This window comes from Octopus sinensis, linkage group LG7, assembly GCF_006345805.1.
Source record: "Octopus sinensis linkage group LG7, ASM634580v1, whole genome shotgun sequence".
NCBI lineage: Eukaryota > Metazoa > Mollusca > Cephalopoda > Octopoda > Octopodidae > Octopus > Octopus sinensis.
Genome location: NC_043003.1, coordinates 11,656,951 through 11,675,428, shown reverse-complemented (window position 1 = coordinate 11,675,428; position 18,478 = coordinate 11,656,951). Strand labels below are relative to the sequence as shown.

Below are 18,478 nucleotides of genomic sequence, written 5' to 3'. Positions count from 1 at the left end.
AGTACATTACAGGTACTTACATGAAGCAATGAAAGGAGCCTTTGCATGGTCGCACAACCAGCTAGAAATAGCAGCCAAATTTCATGACATTCACCCTATTATGTTTAAAACAAAAAAAAAGCAAAAAATGTTCCTTTTTTTAAACTTTACAAAAGGAAAAACAAAATGTTGTTGGCTTCTGATATTGGTGGGGGTTGGGGAGATAGTGTGGCTTTAGATGGGACACCTTTGATCTTAGGTACTCTTAGCAGGACCAGGACGTATCTAGGGATAATCAACAACAACAAGTACTTATTCAACTGATGCGGGAAGATATTCCAAGCTGGATTTGAGATCCAAATGTAAAAGAAGAGATGCAGTAACCAGATACTGGGAAGAAATTTTCTGACCGCCCTCAAGGGTTTGTGTCACTGAGCTGGGATCATTCTCAGCACCCTTAACCCACCCAGCAACTCATATGTGATACACAGAACACATTTCTCTGACATCCATGCATCATATGTGATAAACCTCTCAATTTCTTTTCAACCACCAAAGTAATTTAGGACCTATGAAAGGAAAGTTGTCTGTTACACATAATATATGAAACAAGGGCCAATTGAAATTCTTAAAAGAAGTAGGGAAGTTTAAGCCTAAACCTTTGCCTATCTGAAGAAAACATAGTTTTATAGTACCTAGTACAGTAACCATATTTCTGGAATCAAGCTCTAGTAATGGGAGCTAAGCTTCTCATTTCTCTAGTATTAATTAATTAAAAAAACAAACAAAAAAAAACAACATACCAATTACTGTAAGTGCTGATTAAACAAACCTATAATCACCAAAATGATTCCAAGTATGACCATCCAGTTTTTTTTTTTTTCTCCAGGCAAAGTGTCCTCATGATTTATCAAATTGTTCAATGTAAGAAGTGATTTGAAAGAAATTTGGCTGCTATGTCTAGCAGAATAAGTGACCACAAAGAGGCGTGCTTCAGTAACTCAACATGGTACCATTATAATTATTCTGAGGTGAATTGATTTATTAAGTTAATTGGCCTTGAGCTAAGAAAAATAAACAAACAAAATAAATAAATAATGAGGATATTTTTTTTTTGTCTAGGTTTTTTTTTCAAAAAAAAGATAATTGTAATAACTAATTGATAATTAATTAACTGCACACTTTATACTTTTTATATTGGTGCCAGCATGGCTGTGAGGCTAAAAAGCTTACTTTGCATCCACATGGCTTTGGGTTCAGTCCCACGGCACAGCACCTTGAGCAAGTGTCTTCTATTATAGCCCCAGACTCACCAATAACATGTGAGTGAAGATGGAAACTGTATGGAAGCTCATTATATATATATGATGCATGTATGTAACTCACCACTACCACCGTTGCTGCTTGACTACTAGTGTTGGTTTGTTTACATCCCTATAACTAAGTGGTTCAGCAAAAAATGGTTATAGGACACAAAAATTAGTACTGGGGTTGATCTGTTGGATCAAAACCCTTCAAGGTGGTGCTCCAGCATGGTCACAGTCCATTTAAAAGACAAAGATGTTGGACTGGTGAATTAGAGGAAAAGAAAGTAGTCAACAACTGGTCCTACTTAATGCTTCCTTAAGCTTGCTTCCCAACCATGTGGTTCCAGGTTCAGTCCCACTGCGTGGCACCTTGGGCAAGTGTCTTCTACTATAGCCTTGGGCTGACCAAAGCCTTGTGACTGGGTTTGGTAGATGGAAAGTTATAGAAGCCTGATGTGTGTGTGTCTCCCACCATGTGTTTACATCCCTGTAACTTAGCAAAGGAGACCGACAGAAAATGTACCAGGTTTCAAAAAAAACACAAGTCCTAGGGTTGACTTCTTCAACTAAAATCTCCCTTCGAGATGGTGCCCCAGCATGGCCACAATCAAAATGACTGAAACAAGTAAAAGATAAGAGATTATTCTGCAATTCTATTCCTTCACCTAATATGAAATCTAATCAAACTTCACAAAAATACAATATTGCATATGTGCGTGTGCATGCTTATGCACATCAGTACACAAACAGAAGATCTATATTTTTTTTCTACAGGTTCACGTAAGAAATGGATTATATTCTCACTTTAATACGGAGGTCAGACCAAGTTGGCAGAACATGGAGAGAAGTTTCCACTTTGTTACAGTTTAATTTCCTGCAAACTTCTTTAGAATCCACAAGCTATGTGATATATCCAACAGCTACGTGATATATCGAGGCAACAGCCTTTAGAATCAATTCTCCCATGGAAGTGGGATTTTACTGATCCCTTAGCATTCAAACCAATCATGTTTGGCTAAAATATTCTGCCTCCTTTTATGTTCAAACTGACCAGATCCAACATTTCACACCTACTCTACAATGTCATAGTGAAAAATAAACAATCACATCATTGAAATCTCAAAGCTACAAGATAATGTATGATTAATTCAAAACAATGTAAATAAATTTGACTGAGTAATCTGAATACCAAAAGGGTTAAAAGTGAAGTTCACTTTAGTAGAATTTAAGACGCAAGGTTTATACACACTGGCCATGCTAAATTATATCAAATATGAGGTTCTTTCTTCTGTATGAAATACTCTATTTATATAAGCCTTTGCCTGTCCTGTATAACATGTGATACACAGGAAATATATTTCTGTAGCGTCCATGCATTATATACAATACATTGACTGATTGTATACAATAATTCACTGACTGGCTCCCGTGCCGGTGGCATGCAATAAGCACCATTCATACGTGGGTCGTTGCCAGTGCCACCTGACTGGCTCCCCGTGCTGGTGGCATGTAAAAAGCACCATCCGAATGTGGTTGATGCCATCCTCCCCTGCCGTGACTGGCTCCTGTGCCGGTACCATCCAAACGTAGCTGATGTCAGTGCCACCTGACTGCTGGCATGTAAAAAGCACCCACTACACCCTTGGAGTAGTTGGCGTTAGGAATAGCATCCAGCTGTAGAAACATTGCCAGATCAGATTGGAGCCTGGTGCAACCTCCAGCTTTGCCAATCCCCAGTCAAACCATCCAACCCATGCCAGCTTGGAAAACGGGCGTTAAACGATAATGAGGATGAATATGGTGATGATGATTCTCTGGGTTTTTTTTCAACTACCAGATTAACCTGGGATTTATGACAGGAAAGTATTACATTTCTCAGAACTTATGAAACAAGGGCTAATTAAAACTCTGGAAACGAGCATAGACCTTTAAGATAGACTTATGAAAATGGTCTCGATAAGCAAAAGGTTAAGAATAGGTTAGAAGGAAAGATTCTTGTAAATAATCTGATGTTTATTGAAGAGATGCCTGACTGGGAACACAATGAAATAACTGATAAGCAATTTTAAGCCTTTCACATTTAATCCGGTCATATCTGGCCCAAATATTTTATCTATTTTAAGTCAAAAATGACCAGATCCAATCTCTCGCACCTACCCTACAATGTCATTCTAAAATATACAAACGCACCATTGGAGTCTTAATTCTACAAGACAATGCATGATTAATTCAAAACAATGAATAAATAAGCATTACATTTGACAAAGAAATCTGAATGCCAAAGAGTTAAACTTGCATTTCATACGTATGCAGTCCAATGAGACACAAGCCTTGTCACTTTTGTCTAAAACCATCACACCACACTATATATGTAATACACACACACATATAAATGCATCCAAACAAACACGTACACATATGTTTGTTTTCCGGTTGAATTATCATTAAATCACTTAGCGGTTCGGCAAAACAGACCGATAGAATAAGTACTGGGCTTACAAAGAATAAGTCCCGGGGTCGATTTGCTTGACTAAAGGCGGTGCTCCAGCATGGCCGCAGTCAAATGACTGAAACAAGTAAAAGAGTAAATCAATTTAACATTTACCCCTTCAGCATTTAAACCGGCCATATACGGCCCTAACATTCTACGTGTTTCAGGTTCAAGCTGGCTGTATCCAGCCTTTCACACCTACCCTACAATATTATTCTGGAAATAAGCAGTCACATCATTGAAATCTCAAAGCCACGAAATAATGAAAGATTAATTCGAATCAAATGAATAAGCATAAAAAAGCTTTGCATTCAACAAAATAATCTGAATGCTAAAGGCTTAAACAGAAGAAGTACTCAATACCTTTCAAAGAGTACATATTTTTAAAAACTTTTATAATAAGACGGATAACAGTGACTTCGAAGTTTCAGCCTGTTACTCTTTGCCAGAGTCTTACAAAAGCTAGCAGGCCAAAACTTCAAAGCCACTATCAGCACTGTAAGAGTATAAAACACACACACACACACACACTTTACAATCCGCAAATATATTTACACTGGTTAAAGCCATTTCACAGGATATTGTCAGAAGGAAATGGTTAACGAAGAACCATCTGAAGACTCTACAACCAACATATGAATTAATGAGAGTGTATTTATTAAGTGATAAAGACTTGGCCTGTCTAATTTCGCATTTAAATCTAACCCAGCAGACCTTCAGTGTCACCTTCAAAATAGCTCTCCTTGTTTCTTTCTTTACAATTTTTTCTCCCATTTTTAACTCTTTTGTTACTGTATTTCTGTTCAGATGCTCTGTGTTTCTTTTAATTACTTTAAACATAACAAAGAATTTAGTAAAATAACTTAGTTATCATTAAGCTAGTGTTAGGAACATAAATTGTGATTATGGTTTGGTGGAAGATTTCAATTCAAAACTTATGAAAACAAGACATTTGTACTCAGAGCCAGAGCTGGTTTGGTAACGAAAGGGTTAAAATTCTAAATCTTCAGTTTGTCCTGTAATACAGGACAACAAAAAATACACAGAAATGTCAAGGAAATGAGCCAGTTAAATCAAAGATGTACCTGAATGTCAAGTATCCACTGAAGCATGAAGGGGGAAGAGTAACAACAACAACAACAACAGTGCAAACTATAACATGATCACAAACACAATAGTATTGCCACCAGGGTGGTGACACTACAACTACTGAACCACTGACCCATAAGGTATACTCAGCCAGTGTGCAAACAAGCTTAGTTTTGTAATTAACAAGTCCACTTCACAGACTGAGTTCATTTGTATGGCACCTTGAGTAAGTGCCTTGGATTGACCAACGCTTTGGAAGTAGAATTTAGAGAGTGGAAACTACATAGACCTACCCCCTTTTTTTTTCGGCGGCAATGAATATCAGTGAAAGATGTAAACACCGGTATGAAAATTGATAATTCAGTGCCTTCGAAGAGAAATATCTCGTTAGTATTTGTTCCACCCGAGTTGCACAGATGCTCCTTTGTCGTGTCTGTCGTAGTGAATGCAGTGGATCAGTGATTTTCCTGACAGAATCATGCAATCAATGAATTGTTCACAGAATGCGATGCAAAATAAATAAAGTGAGCTCAACAGCAACAACAATATGGAAACACACATACTTCTACAAACATTGAGAGAGACTCAGAAAAATACCGACAGATTCACAGAAATACAGACACACACACATACAAACAGACTCGCAGAAATACAGACTCATGGAGATACAGACAGACTCACAGAAAGACAGACAGACAGACACACACACACATATACAGATAGACTCGCAGAAATACAGACTCACAGAAATACAAACTCGCAGAAAAACAGACACACACGCACACATATACAGATACAGAGTTCGCAGAAATACAGACTCACGGAGATACAGATAGACTCACAGAATGACAGACAGACTCACAGAAATACAAACTCGCAGAAAAACAGACAGACACACACACACATATACAGATAGACTCGCAGAAATACAGACTCACAGAGAAACACACAGACTCACAGAAAAACAGACAGACACACACACATACAGATAGACACACACACATACAGATAGACTCGCAGAAATACAGACCCACGGAGATACAGGCAGACTCACAGAAATACAAACTCACAGAAAAACAGACAGACACACACATATACAGATAGACTCGCAGAAATACAGGCTCACGGAGATACAGGCAGACTCACAGAAAGTCAGACAGACTCACAGAAATACAAACTCGCAGAAAAACAGACACACACACACATGTACAGATAGACTCGCAGAAATATACACTCACAGAGATACAGGCAGACTCACAGAAAGACAGACAGACACACACACATATACAGATAGACTCACAGAAATATACACTCACGGAGATACAGGCAGACTCACAGAAATACAAACTCGCAGAAAAACAGACAGACACACACACATATACAGATAGACTCGCAGAAATACAGACTCACGAAGATACAGGCAGACTCACAGAAAGACAGACAGACTCACAGAAATACAAACTCGCAGATAAACAGACTCTCTCACACACACACAGATAAACTCACAGAAATTCAGACTTGTTGAAACAATAATAATACTAATATATAATAATATATATAAGTGGACATAAAAAGAAAAAAAATCTAAATAACTGTAACTCGGAGTGCATATAGAGAATTGTATGTTTTTCTTGAACACTGGGATATATTTGGCTTATAAATGGTGGGAAGAACGATAATCACATTTCCTGTATATTGTGTAAGGGGTGGCGAATGAAGTCGGCTCTGCAAAAATTAGAATCCAGCTAAATACTGCAAAATATTGAGTGCCAAGTTGCACCTTCTATACGTGCGTTAACTTCACTGCTTTACATACACAGACGTATATAATATGTATACATGCATCTACTTAGATATAAAAGCTAACCACAAATGTGACCTTTTGTTGCGTTGATTGCTTTCTTTTTTCTTCTTTTTTTTTTTGAACTTTTAAAGCAAGGAAACTCAATTAGTTTCTCTTTAGTAAAATGTAAAATAAGGTATATCTTGAGAATTTTCAACATACACGCACGCATACATGCACAGGTGCACGCACACAGATTTTATAGACGTATCAATTGGAAAGTATATATGTATATAAAAAAAAAAAAAACGTATCATAACTGTAATGAAGATAAATTTCAAAGAAAATAAAATTGGGACAACAACAACAACAAAAATGAAAAAGAAAATAAAAAATGAAAAAAAATATTTAGCAAAATGGGGATTATCAAAAAAAAAAAATTGTCTTTTCAAACATGGTATGTTAGTCATATTATAAGAAGGAGGTTACCTTAGTAGAATTTTAAAATCACATTTATGAAAGGATAAAAAAACAAAGCATTTAGGTAAAGGTGGGGGAGGACCAAGACATTAAACAATAATAAAAGGGAATTCTTTTCCTTCCCCTCCTCAAAACATTAAGCATTACCAGGTAACTTTCTAGCCCAACCCACAATTTGCTGACAGACAAAAACATTTATATTATATTATATATAACATATTATAATATTATACTATATATATACAACATTATATATATATATATATATATATATGTATATTAATGTTTTAAATCAAAGAAATTAATTACTGCTGCTAGAAATATCACTGCAACTATATCTAACTCCTTTCCTTTGTAAAAAAATATTCTTTTTATTAAAGAGAGACGCTTGTCCAACCATCTTTTAGACTAAAACTCAGCCTAACCATTCCCAAAAACAATCAAAGACACCTACAATATTTGGGTACATGTGTGTGTGTGTACAAACCCCTCTTTCCCTTGTCCATACCCACACACATTTTAATATCATTTTCATATTAAATTTAGCATTTATTGCTTTCTGGCACATTTTCAGAAACTAAACTGTATACAGTAATGCTATATATATATACACACACATGCAGATTACTATATACATATTATTGTGAATAATAAATTTATACAGTAGCCTGCATGGGCTAAGTTTAATTGGTTATTCCAAAGATTCTTAAACTGTGCGTCACAAAGGGTACTAAGTTGTGCCACGAACTTTAAAAAATATAATTAAGGCTTTAGAAAATTGATACTAATATTTAAGCATTTTAAAAAATGTGTAAATGTGTAAATTCATAATTTTGTTATATACAAGTAAATTAATAAAACATTTTTTGGCGATAGCTTTCGATATTTTCATCTAGCTTTTAAAATGTTAAAATATTCTAAGGGTTTTTTAAATTTTTTCAAAAGCTTTCTTTGTGAAATGCACCGGTAAATTTTTTTTCACTTCATCTCCAATGTGCCCACAAAGTCAAAACCTTTGGGAACTGCAAGTTAAAGCAAGGGAGGAACAGCCCTCATTGATCTTTTGCATGGCCTTAGAGACTAGTAAACGAAAGGAATGAGAGGAAGGACCCACAACAGATGGGTCGTCATCAGACGAGACAAACACCTGGTTTGAATACTGCAACCACAGGCCATGTGGTCGCATTTAACCAGACCATGGTTTGTGTGTGTATGTATTTGTCTGTATAAAATGATACACATACATCTATGATATACATGTAAATATCTATATATACAATTTTGGCTTCAAACATATCTTTGACCCTTAAAATTCTTAACCAAGAATTTCTATTAGGATTAATTGCATTGCTTAATTAGTCATAGCAGTTAACGGTTTTTAAAAAAAAATCTACTTTAAGCTAATACTCACATATATATACACAAACACCCAAGTAAATATATATATATATATATATATATATAAAAGTAAGGTTTTCTTAAAAGTTATGTTTAGAAAATTTATTTGAAAAACCGAATGACATAAACCTCTTGGAAAGACCCAAAACTTCTTTGTATAAGATCCATGTCATTCTGTCTAACTAAAAGAATTTTTTAAAAAGTTGATAATTTTTAAGAAAACCTTTTTTTTAAGTATTGTGATTGCATCAAGTATTTTTTGCAAAACTTTAAAATCTGTCTGTCTGTATGTATATATGTATGCATGTCTGTATGTATCATATACATACATGTACACAAACAATCACAGATACATGCATGAGTGAGTATAATATATGTATATCCTACGCAAACAATCACACATAATACTTCGACAGTCCCCAAATTATTAAAGAAGAAAAGATGAGAGAAATAAAACAATTAGTTCCCTAATCTATTAATTCAATCTTTGGTTGTTTCAAAGCGTAACTAGGTTTTAAACTACGAGTGTACTTGGCAAGCATTTCATCGACATTAATGTGATCTTCTAAGGTTACTTTGTACCCTGGTACCTGTAATTCCACAGTACCCTTGTCTCCTAAGTCCTGCGTAATGCTTACCATTCCATTAAGAGTGGATTTGCCTTTACTCTTCCCACTGCTGGGTACAATAGGCAATTTTGATATATCTACCTCTATGTCTAAACCGTTATAGCCACTAGCTCTGATAAAGGCATTCACCTGCAAATCGTCAATGCCGATGACGTCACACTCATGCTGTGACGATGCACATCCTCGGTTGTAGCTACTATTCAAAGTCCCTGATGTCATGTGACCACTATTGTCGCAGCCTATAGATCGAGAGCCCTGCCCAGGGAAACAGCTGTATTTTTCACGCATTACCAATGCATCCGAGTTGAAACAAGCTGGGGTCTCACACCCACTAGGGGAACTTCCACACATTGGAGCCAGCGATCTGCTACAAGATGGAAGTCTCTGTCTATTTTGCAAAAGATCCTGTTGCGAGCGCCGTTTCATAAATGGCATATCCTTTTGAAATGAGTTTGCGCCAAAGTCTGAAGCCATTCTTTGGTGCGTGGAGGAAAGTCCATGAGTTGGTGGCGGAGGGGGAGGCCAAGATGGCGATGGCCGGAGAAGATCAGTGGGACTGGACACAACAGATGGTCTTGCAAATGAACCGGGCATCCAAGGATACCGGAACGGGCTATTACTACAGCTACCCATCTGAAATGGACTTGGTAAACTTGAGTTGGCAGCTAAACTGCTGCTAGGAAACATATTGATTGGGTAAGGTCCAGTGTGAGCACCTCCCATATACGGGTTCATCCTTGATGGGATGACCGGATCATGATGCAATGGAATTGAGGGCGAACTACCAGTGAAGGCTCTCGAATCAAGATCTGGATGGTGGTACATAGACGAGAGTCCTTGAAAGTCATTCGAAGACGTCCCTGAAGTAGTTTGCGTTAGGCTGGTTCGGATACTAAGGTCCGTTGGTGTGGCAACGCCAAGTCCTGACTGCAAGTTGAGAGCAGACATAGAAACATTTTCCTTTGGGCTCATGCTCCGTGGTTTGCTCCTCAAGTAGACACACTTGCGGTAGACACATGTCTGCTTTAAGACATCCCGACGCAGACAGTAGTGACAACGGCCGCAGTTCTGCTTGATTTGACAAGGACCACAAATTCCACAACGCCGCCTCCGTTTCAATTTCACTTTTACATTGTGGTGGTCATGATCCACCTCCCTGATAATATCTGGCCCTGTGGGGCTTAGATCACTGTCCACTTCAATAACATACTCTTCTTCCTCTGCTGTATGGTGATGACCAGGATGATGATGGTGACCGGCAATGTGAGGGTGTACAGAGTCAGACTTCATTTCCTCAGGTCGATGACCACCATGTGACATACTAAGACTGGCCACTCCAATCTGAAAAACACAAAGAAAAAACTCAACGTTAATGATGTTTATAATCAATAAACAAAATGTCAAAAACAAATGATAAAAAAATCAAAAACATATTGTAATGTATTTTCCTAAAATAAAGAAACCAAAATGAATCGTTTATCCATTCATGAAATCACAAAAGAAGAAAAAAATAGAAATCCTATTTGAGTTTATAGACATGAATACAAAAGGTTTAGGACATTAATACAGAAAATAAAATAGACATAATCAGAGTACTTAACCCTTTAGCATTCAGATTAGTGTCAAATGTAAAGCGTATGAGTGGTTGTGTGGTAAGTAGCTTGCTTACGAACCACATGGTTCCGGGTTCAGTCCTACTACGTGGCACCTTGGAAAAGTGTCTTCTACTATAGCCTTGGGCCGACCAAAGTTTTGAGCGGATTTGGTAGACAGAAACTGAAAGAAGCCTGTCGTATATATGTATGTATATATATGTGTGTGTGTGTGTGTGTGTGTGTGTGTGTGTGTGTGTGTGTGTGTGTATGTTTGTGTGTCTGTGTTTGTTCCACCAACATTGCTTGACAACCAATGCTGGTGTGTTTATGTCACCGTAACTTAGCAGTTTAGCAAAAGAGACTGATAGAATAAGTACTAGGTTTACAAAGAATAAGTCTTGGGGGTCGATTTGCTCGACTAAAGGTGGTGCTCCAGCATGGCTGCAGTCAAATGAATGAAACAAGTAAAAGAGTAAAATAGTTCTAAAACAACCAGATTTTCTTTTTAAGGTCAACTCTCTTAGACTAGATTTAAGTAAGTATAACATTGGCGAAACAGCAGTTGGGTTTTGGCAGAGACATAAAGCCCTCTTAAAACAACCCTGCAAAAGTGTAACTTAGAGTTCATGTCCAGTTATTGTGACATAGTGTTGTGTAGACTTAGAATACTGCACTCAGAATCAGAAATGATCAGAAAAATTAAGAAGAGGTCTGTTTGGAAAGCAAGGGTCCCTCCAGATCCAGATTCTGCTATTATGCCCCCCCCCCACTGTAACCATGGATTTTGTGCAAATATTGGCCTAATAAACCACTTCAGGATTTAAAAGAGTAAAGTTGCTAATCTGGTCAGTTTTAAGAACATGAAAGATGAACATCAAAACTACCAACAAAAATCTCTTCTAATTGACTTAAATCAAATCATGAAATGAAGAACAACAAATGAGGACCATTTCCTCATTCTCCTAAACAGTCTTAGTTTTATACTGCCAAATTTTCAAGTACGAAATGAAACAAAAAAAAATAACAATAATAATCCATTCTGCTGTAGGCACAAGGCCTGAAATTGCAGGGAGGTGAGGTACAGGGCTAGTTGATTACATCGACCCCAGTAGATGACCGGTACTTATTTAATTGACCCTGAAATGACGAAAGACAAAGTTGACCGCAGCAGAGTTTGAATCTGGAACATAAAGGCAGATGAAATGCCACAAAACATTTTGTTCTAGCATGCTAATAATTCTGTCAGCTTACCACCTTAAATAATAATGACAATAATAATTATAATAATTATAATAGTGGCTTCTGATCTTAACTGATTGGAAGTGTTGTCATGTACATTGTTCTGTCTTGTTATAAAAGATGGGCTACAGCAAATATTCTGATCAATACCACAGATTTGCTTATCAGTTGTTTGACCGTAACCAGTTGAGCATGTCCCTTAGTGGCTGACGATATGTGCCTCTTTGATCAAGAGCAGAAGTAGTGGGGGAGCATCATAGCCATGTGTTGAGAGGGATTCTTTGGGGTTTGAATAGTTCACCTTTGGAAACATGGGTGGTTCGTTCAACATTTTTAGCTAACCCTTATTCAGGGAACTTTTGAGCGGGATAGGCTACTTGACCTGAAGAAAATTCTAACTGGGCCCCACTAGCAAGGTCATGTGCTGTTTATCTTGATATGAGATCACCATGTCATGCACATATGGCTGTGATGCATGTGACTTGTGCACCCTTATCAGACGGGTATACTGGGCCTCGTATATTTGTTCCCCAGTGTCGATTTGATGGCATGCACTTCTTTCTCACTCAATAATAATAATAATAATAATAATCCTTTCTGCTAAAGGTGAAAGGCCTGAAATTTTGGGGGAGGGAAGTGGTTGATGAAATCAACCCCAGTATTTCACTGGTACTTATTTCATCCACCCTGAAACAATGAAAGGCAAAGTCAACCTTCACAGAATTTGAACTCAGAACATGAACATGGATGAAATACTACTCAGCATTTCACCCAGCATGCTAAGGATTCTGACATTTTGCTGCCTTAACAACAACAACAACAATAAATATATAAATAAATAAAACAAAACAAAATATCCCCAGCATTAGATACATGAGTCCCTTTTATCTTTGTCATATTCTTTTCTTCAGAAACCTGACTTAAAAGACATGTTACAGTACATAATAAAAATTGTTGTATAACATAACCTGTTCAAGTCTTGAAACACAATGCTACCTTACAGAGATTTGAACTTATGATCTATGAGTTTGTAAATCAATACTTTATCCATTGAGCCATTTTAATGCCATATTGTGGCAAAGAAGAAAGAAAAGAAAATGATGACTGAACGATTCTTTCACCATAGAAAAGAGCACAATTATTTATAAAAAAAAGAAAAAAATTTGTCTGGCAGAGACTAAAAACATACAAGCAGTCAATGTATGTAAAGATATATGTATATTATATATATATGTCTATGTGTATATATGTATATTATGTGTGTGTGTGTGTGTATATATATATATATATACACACACACACACACACACATATATATATAATATATACATACACATAACTAAATAACACTTATGCCCACACATATCTGTATAAACAAAAAGACAAATATGTATATATATACACATACATATTTACACATACACATTTACATACACACACACTTATGTATATACCAGGAGTGTAGCTGGGGTAAATGGTGCCCACTGCAAGCACAAAAACTGTGCCCCCCCCCCCCCCAAACACAACCATTTTTTAAATGGCTTAATTAGAAAACGAACTTGGCCAAAATTGTGTCCCCCTCAAAGTGGCGCCCTGGGCATGTGCTCTGCTTGCTCCACCCTAGCTATACCCCTGGTATATACATAGATATTTATACATACACACACATATATATATGCATACACATATATATACACAAATAGATAGACATGGATACATATACATACATATAGATATATACATATTCATACACATGAATACACATTACATAAAACACAGCAGTCATTTGTAATCATGTGGCTTGCTGTCAGCATGCCCTACACTTTTGTTAAAGCTTTGTGAGATGAGTTGGACACCCTTGACCCAGGGAAATACCTGACCATGGCAAATTGGAGGGAGAGAAGGCTACAACCCAGCATTTTCATTTTCATTATAAAATATATTTTATCATCATTGAAGACTGAACAGCAGAACGGACTTTGGTGGGATTCGAAATTACAATGTAAAGAGCCTGAACACACACTGCAAAGGCATTTTGTCAGAGGCTCTCATGATTTTACCAATTCGTTCAAGTACATCAACATAAAAAATCAATGGAAATTGTAGTTGCGATCCCTGTGCCGGTGGCACGTAAAAAGCACCATCCGAACGTGGCCGATGCCAGCACCACCTTAACTGGCTTCCGTGCCAGTGGCACGTAAAAAGCACCATCCGTTCGTGGCCGTTGCCAGCCTCGCCTGGCACATAAAAAGCACCCACTACACTCACGGAGTGGTTGGCATTAGGAAGGGCATCCAGCTGTAGAAACACTGCCAGATCAGACTGGAGCCTGGTACAGCCTTCTGGCTTCCCAGACACCAGTTGAACCGTCCAACCCATGCTAGCATGGAAAGCTGAAGCGGACGTTAAACGATGATGATGATGTTGTTGCCATATAGACCCCTGTTCCCATCCCTCTTTCATACCTTCAACTCCCTTGATGCTAGATCCCAGTCAGCCAAGTGGATTTTATCATGCAAGTACTTGATGACCCCCACCAGTACTGGTGCCAAAAAGAAAAAGCACCCAGTACACTCTGTAAAGTGGTTGGCATTAAGAAGGGCATCTGGCTGTGGAAACTATGCTGAAGCAGACACTGGAGCTCTGGGTAATCCTATGGCTTGTCGGTTCCTATTGCACTATCCAACCTATGTCACATGGAAGAAGGATCGGTAAATAACAATGATGATGATGAAGGTGATGATGATGGTGGTGGTGATGTTGATAATGATTGTGATGATGATGATTATGATCTACATATTAAAAAGTGGAGGACAGGCAGAATTATTAGAGCACCAGATAGCCTGCCTTGCAGTTGTTGTTCTGGTTCCTGATGCACTGAGTTCAAACCCTATTAGCAGGAGGGGGTTCAACTTCACCTCCTATCTTTTCAGAGCCAATACCTAAGGTAGCAGTCCAGGACTGGAGGTGACTCTTCTCCTCTCAAGAAGGAATCAGTTTTGGTCAAACCTGGAAGACAGAGGGACAAGATGGGTGCCGCCAAATTTTAACATCCAAGACATACCATATACCAAGATAGCATCAAGATGGCACTCCCTATCAGCTCCATCCAGAATTAAGGGATCAAGCAAGCAAGTAAGCGATACACACACATGTATGTATGTTATACAGGGTGTTCAAAAAGTCTCTCAGCAGTGAAATTTTTCATGCTGCGCATCACCATAGCACTACTTCAAGAATTTTCCAGTGAATGGATTATTTTGAAGGGACTTTGGCCACGAATATCACCTGATTTAATCCTGCCTGCCTGACTTCTTTTTTTTTTTTTCTTTCCTGGGGAGCAAGTAAAGGATCAGTGTACAAGAAGCACCTGAAAACCACTAAATACTCACTGCGGAGAGACTTTTTGAACACCTCGTATAATACATGAGGTGATCTTGGCTTCAGTCTACTGTTGCTTTTGGTATGTAAAGAGGAAAAAAAATTCTATAAAATGCCTGTTTTTTTTTTGCTTTGTTTACATTTTTTTTAGTTTTATTTTAATTTTATTTATTTAATTTTTTTTCCAACTCAACTTCACATTACCTGAAGCTGGGACTCCATGCAGTGGCAACTGGTTTTGTGGAATCATCAAGTGAAATTCAACTGAAAAACTTGCCTGAGGCTGTTACCGACTACACCTCGTCTGTTTCCGCCCTCTGTAAGGAAACTAAAGCAAGTTGCCATATTAGCTAAGTTTGGTGGAAATGTAAAAGATCGGAGTAATCTATATATCTATCTAAATATATACTATATTTATGAGTTAACAAAGCAACCAATGGTTTCATGTGGAGAGAAATTATCAATTATCAAGCCTGCCAAAAGGGAATGTTGGCACTTGTCTCCATGTGGCAGGTTTGATAACTATTGAGAGGTAACCCCTGTAGATGAAACCACTGGTAACCTCGTCAACCTGCAAATTCACTAATGCAGTGTTGAACATTCATTCTGACTGGTCAATATTAGAATATATATACAAAAATTTTAATAATTATTAGTATAATTATAATTAGGGTTCAGCAAAAAATTTGCTTCACCACATACCGAAATTTAGAAATAGCTAATTTTGACTGCTATTTCTAAATTTCGGTATGTGGTGAAGCAAATTTTTTGCTGAACCCTAATTATAATTATACTAATAATTATTAAAATTTTTGTTTAAGTTTACCGATAATGGTTCTTTTAACATGCCAAGCTACTTGGTAAAATTATTAATTAATTAATTTTACCTTTTATTATTATTGATATATATATATATCATCATCATCATCGTTTAAGCGGACGTTAAATGATGATGATGATATATATATACACGTACATGTGTGTGTGTGCATATGTATATATTGCAGGTGTTTTTCACTAATTACTTTTATTCTTGCTAATGCTGCTATTACTATTGTCACCTTCATTGATAACAATAATAATGATGATAATAATAATAATAACAACAAGCAAACAGACCAGGTATTGTGGTAAAAAAAATCGCAATGACAAAATGAGCTTGACTCATATATATGTCAATCCCAGTAGGCTGCAACACTTCTGTGAAAACATTCGAAAGGTTAAGTAAATACAAGGGCCCTGAACAAGAGGTCTTGAAATTCTGACGACTAAGAACAACTGTATGATTGTCGGTGCTTTGGGGATAATACCAAATGGCCGTCTTAAATGCTGTGGTCAACTACTAGGGAACCTAAGAAGTACCAAAAATACAAAACACTATGCAAATGGTTATGGCCTACATCCGAAGGAAAAACACACTTCAACCTGTGAACATCCGATTCTCTTTTAGCTCTTTCGAAACTGTAAAATGTTACAAATTTAACAGAATCTTTATTCTTGATATTTGGTGTCCTTTCTTTGCAATGTATCATTGAAAATCATAAATAACAACCATAGTAAAATATCCAACTTGTTATTTAAGGTTTATAGGCAAAACTTGGAACAGCTTGTAAGAAACAATGCAATGACAACAACAATTCTCTATTTAAGAGATGAGGAATTATGTACATTATTAGTTACAGCCTGGTTGGTATCAAAAGAGTTAAGAATTGTTTCTCTATTATATATTTTAACCCTTTCGTTACTCTATTTATTTTGAGATGCTCTGTGTTTCTTTCAATTACTTTAAATATAACAAAGAATTTAGTAAAATAACTTAGTTATCATCAAGCTAGTGTTATGAACGTAAATTGTGACTGAGGTTTGGTGGAAGATTTTTATTCAGAACTTTTGAAAACAAAACATTTGTGCTACAGACCAACAGGCGGTTTCAGCTGGGTTGGTATCAAAAGAGTTAAGAATTGTTTCTCTATTATATATTTTAACCCTTTCGTTACTGTATTTATTTTAAGATGCTCTGTGTTTCTTTCATTTACTTTAAATATAACAAAGAATTTAATAAAATAACTTAGTTATTATTCAGCTAGTGTTAGGAACGTAAATTGTAACTAAGGTTTCATGGAAGATTTTAATTAAAATCTTATGGAAACAAGACATTTGTACACAGAACCAGAGCTGGTTTCAGAGAGTTGGTAACGAAAGGGTTAAGATCATGAGTGAAATACCCGAACAACTGAAGCCATGCACCTTCGAATCAACAATATCAAAGATGGCACCAAAATAACTGTGCCAAAAATGTCTCATACTCCCCCCCCCACCATTTTCCTTCATATTTCAGCGAATTCACTAATTGTGTTTTGATAGTCATGAGCAGAGTGAAAAGAAGAAAACAGTGTTTGGAGATCTGAAGACACAGACCCAGTATGTTGGCAAAAGATTTATCAAGCAACCGTTTTCTGTGGTTCCAGATATAATTCCATCCAAGATTAGTCAAAGAAAATGATGCTTTTAAGGATTATACGGAATCTGTGTCATACAAAATACAGAAGCAAAGTAAATATTGGAGCTAATAATGGACGGAATTCAAATATATTAATTTTCCTGGTAGTAAAAGAATTTGTGGTTCAAAGAAAAAAAGAAACACTAATTCCATTAAAACCTAATTTGGTAAATCTTAAAAGCAAAAACCAAAATAAACAAATAAGCAAATAAAAAATAAGACATTTAAACCTTCAAGAAACTTATCAATGATTGCTTTGTTTTCTTCCTTCGTGAAATAAAACATTTCTTCCTAATTTATTCTATGTAATTATTTCGTAGTCATTATGTTTGTGTTTGTGATACTTTTTCTAAACTATATACAAACGGATAGAAACACAAATATAATTATTATGTATGTATGTATGTATGTATGTATGTGTGTGTGTGTGTGTTTGTGCGTGTGTGTGTATATGTATATATGTGTGTGTGTGTGTATATATATGTGTGTGTGTATATATAATGTGTGTGTGTGTGTGTGTGTGTGTATATGTGTGTGTGTGTATATATATATATATGTGTGTGTGTGTATATATATATATATATATATGTGTGTGTATGTGTGTGTG

The 18,478-nt window shown here is 36.5% G+C and overlaps 1 protein-coding gene across 3 annotated transcripts in view; it reads right to left on the bottom strand.

Moving 5' to 3' along the window:
* Positions 1-18,478, bottom strand: part of LOC115214204 — a 316,406-nt gene that overhangs the window by 66,801 nt on the left and 231,127 nt on the right. For 2 of the 3 annotated variants that reach the window (XM_029783308.2, XM_029783307.2), the window contains one exon: positions 9,286-10,497. In XM_029783308.2, coding sequence (XP_029639168.1) covers positions 9,286-10,497 — 1,212 coding nt within the window. The remainder of the gene's footprint in view (positions 1-9,285; positions 10,498-18,478) is intronic. The other variant, XM_029783310.2, reaches the window with a different exon arrangement.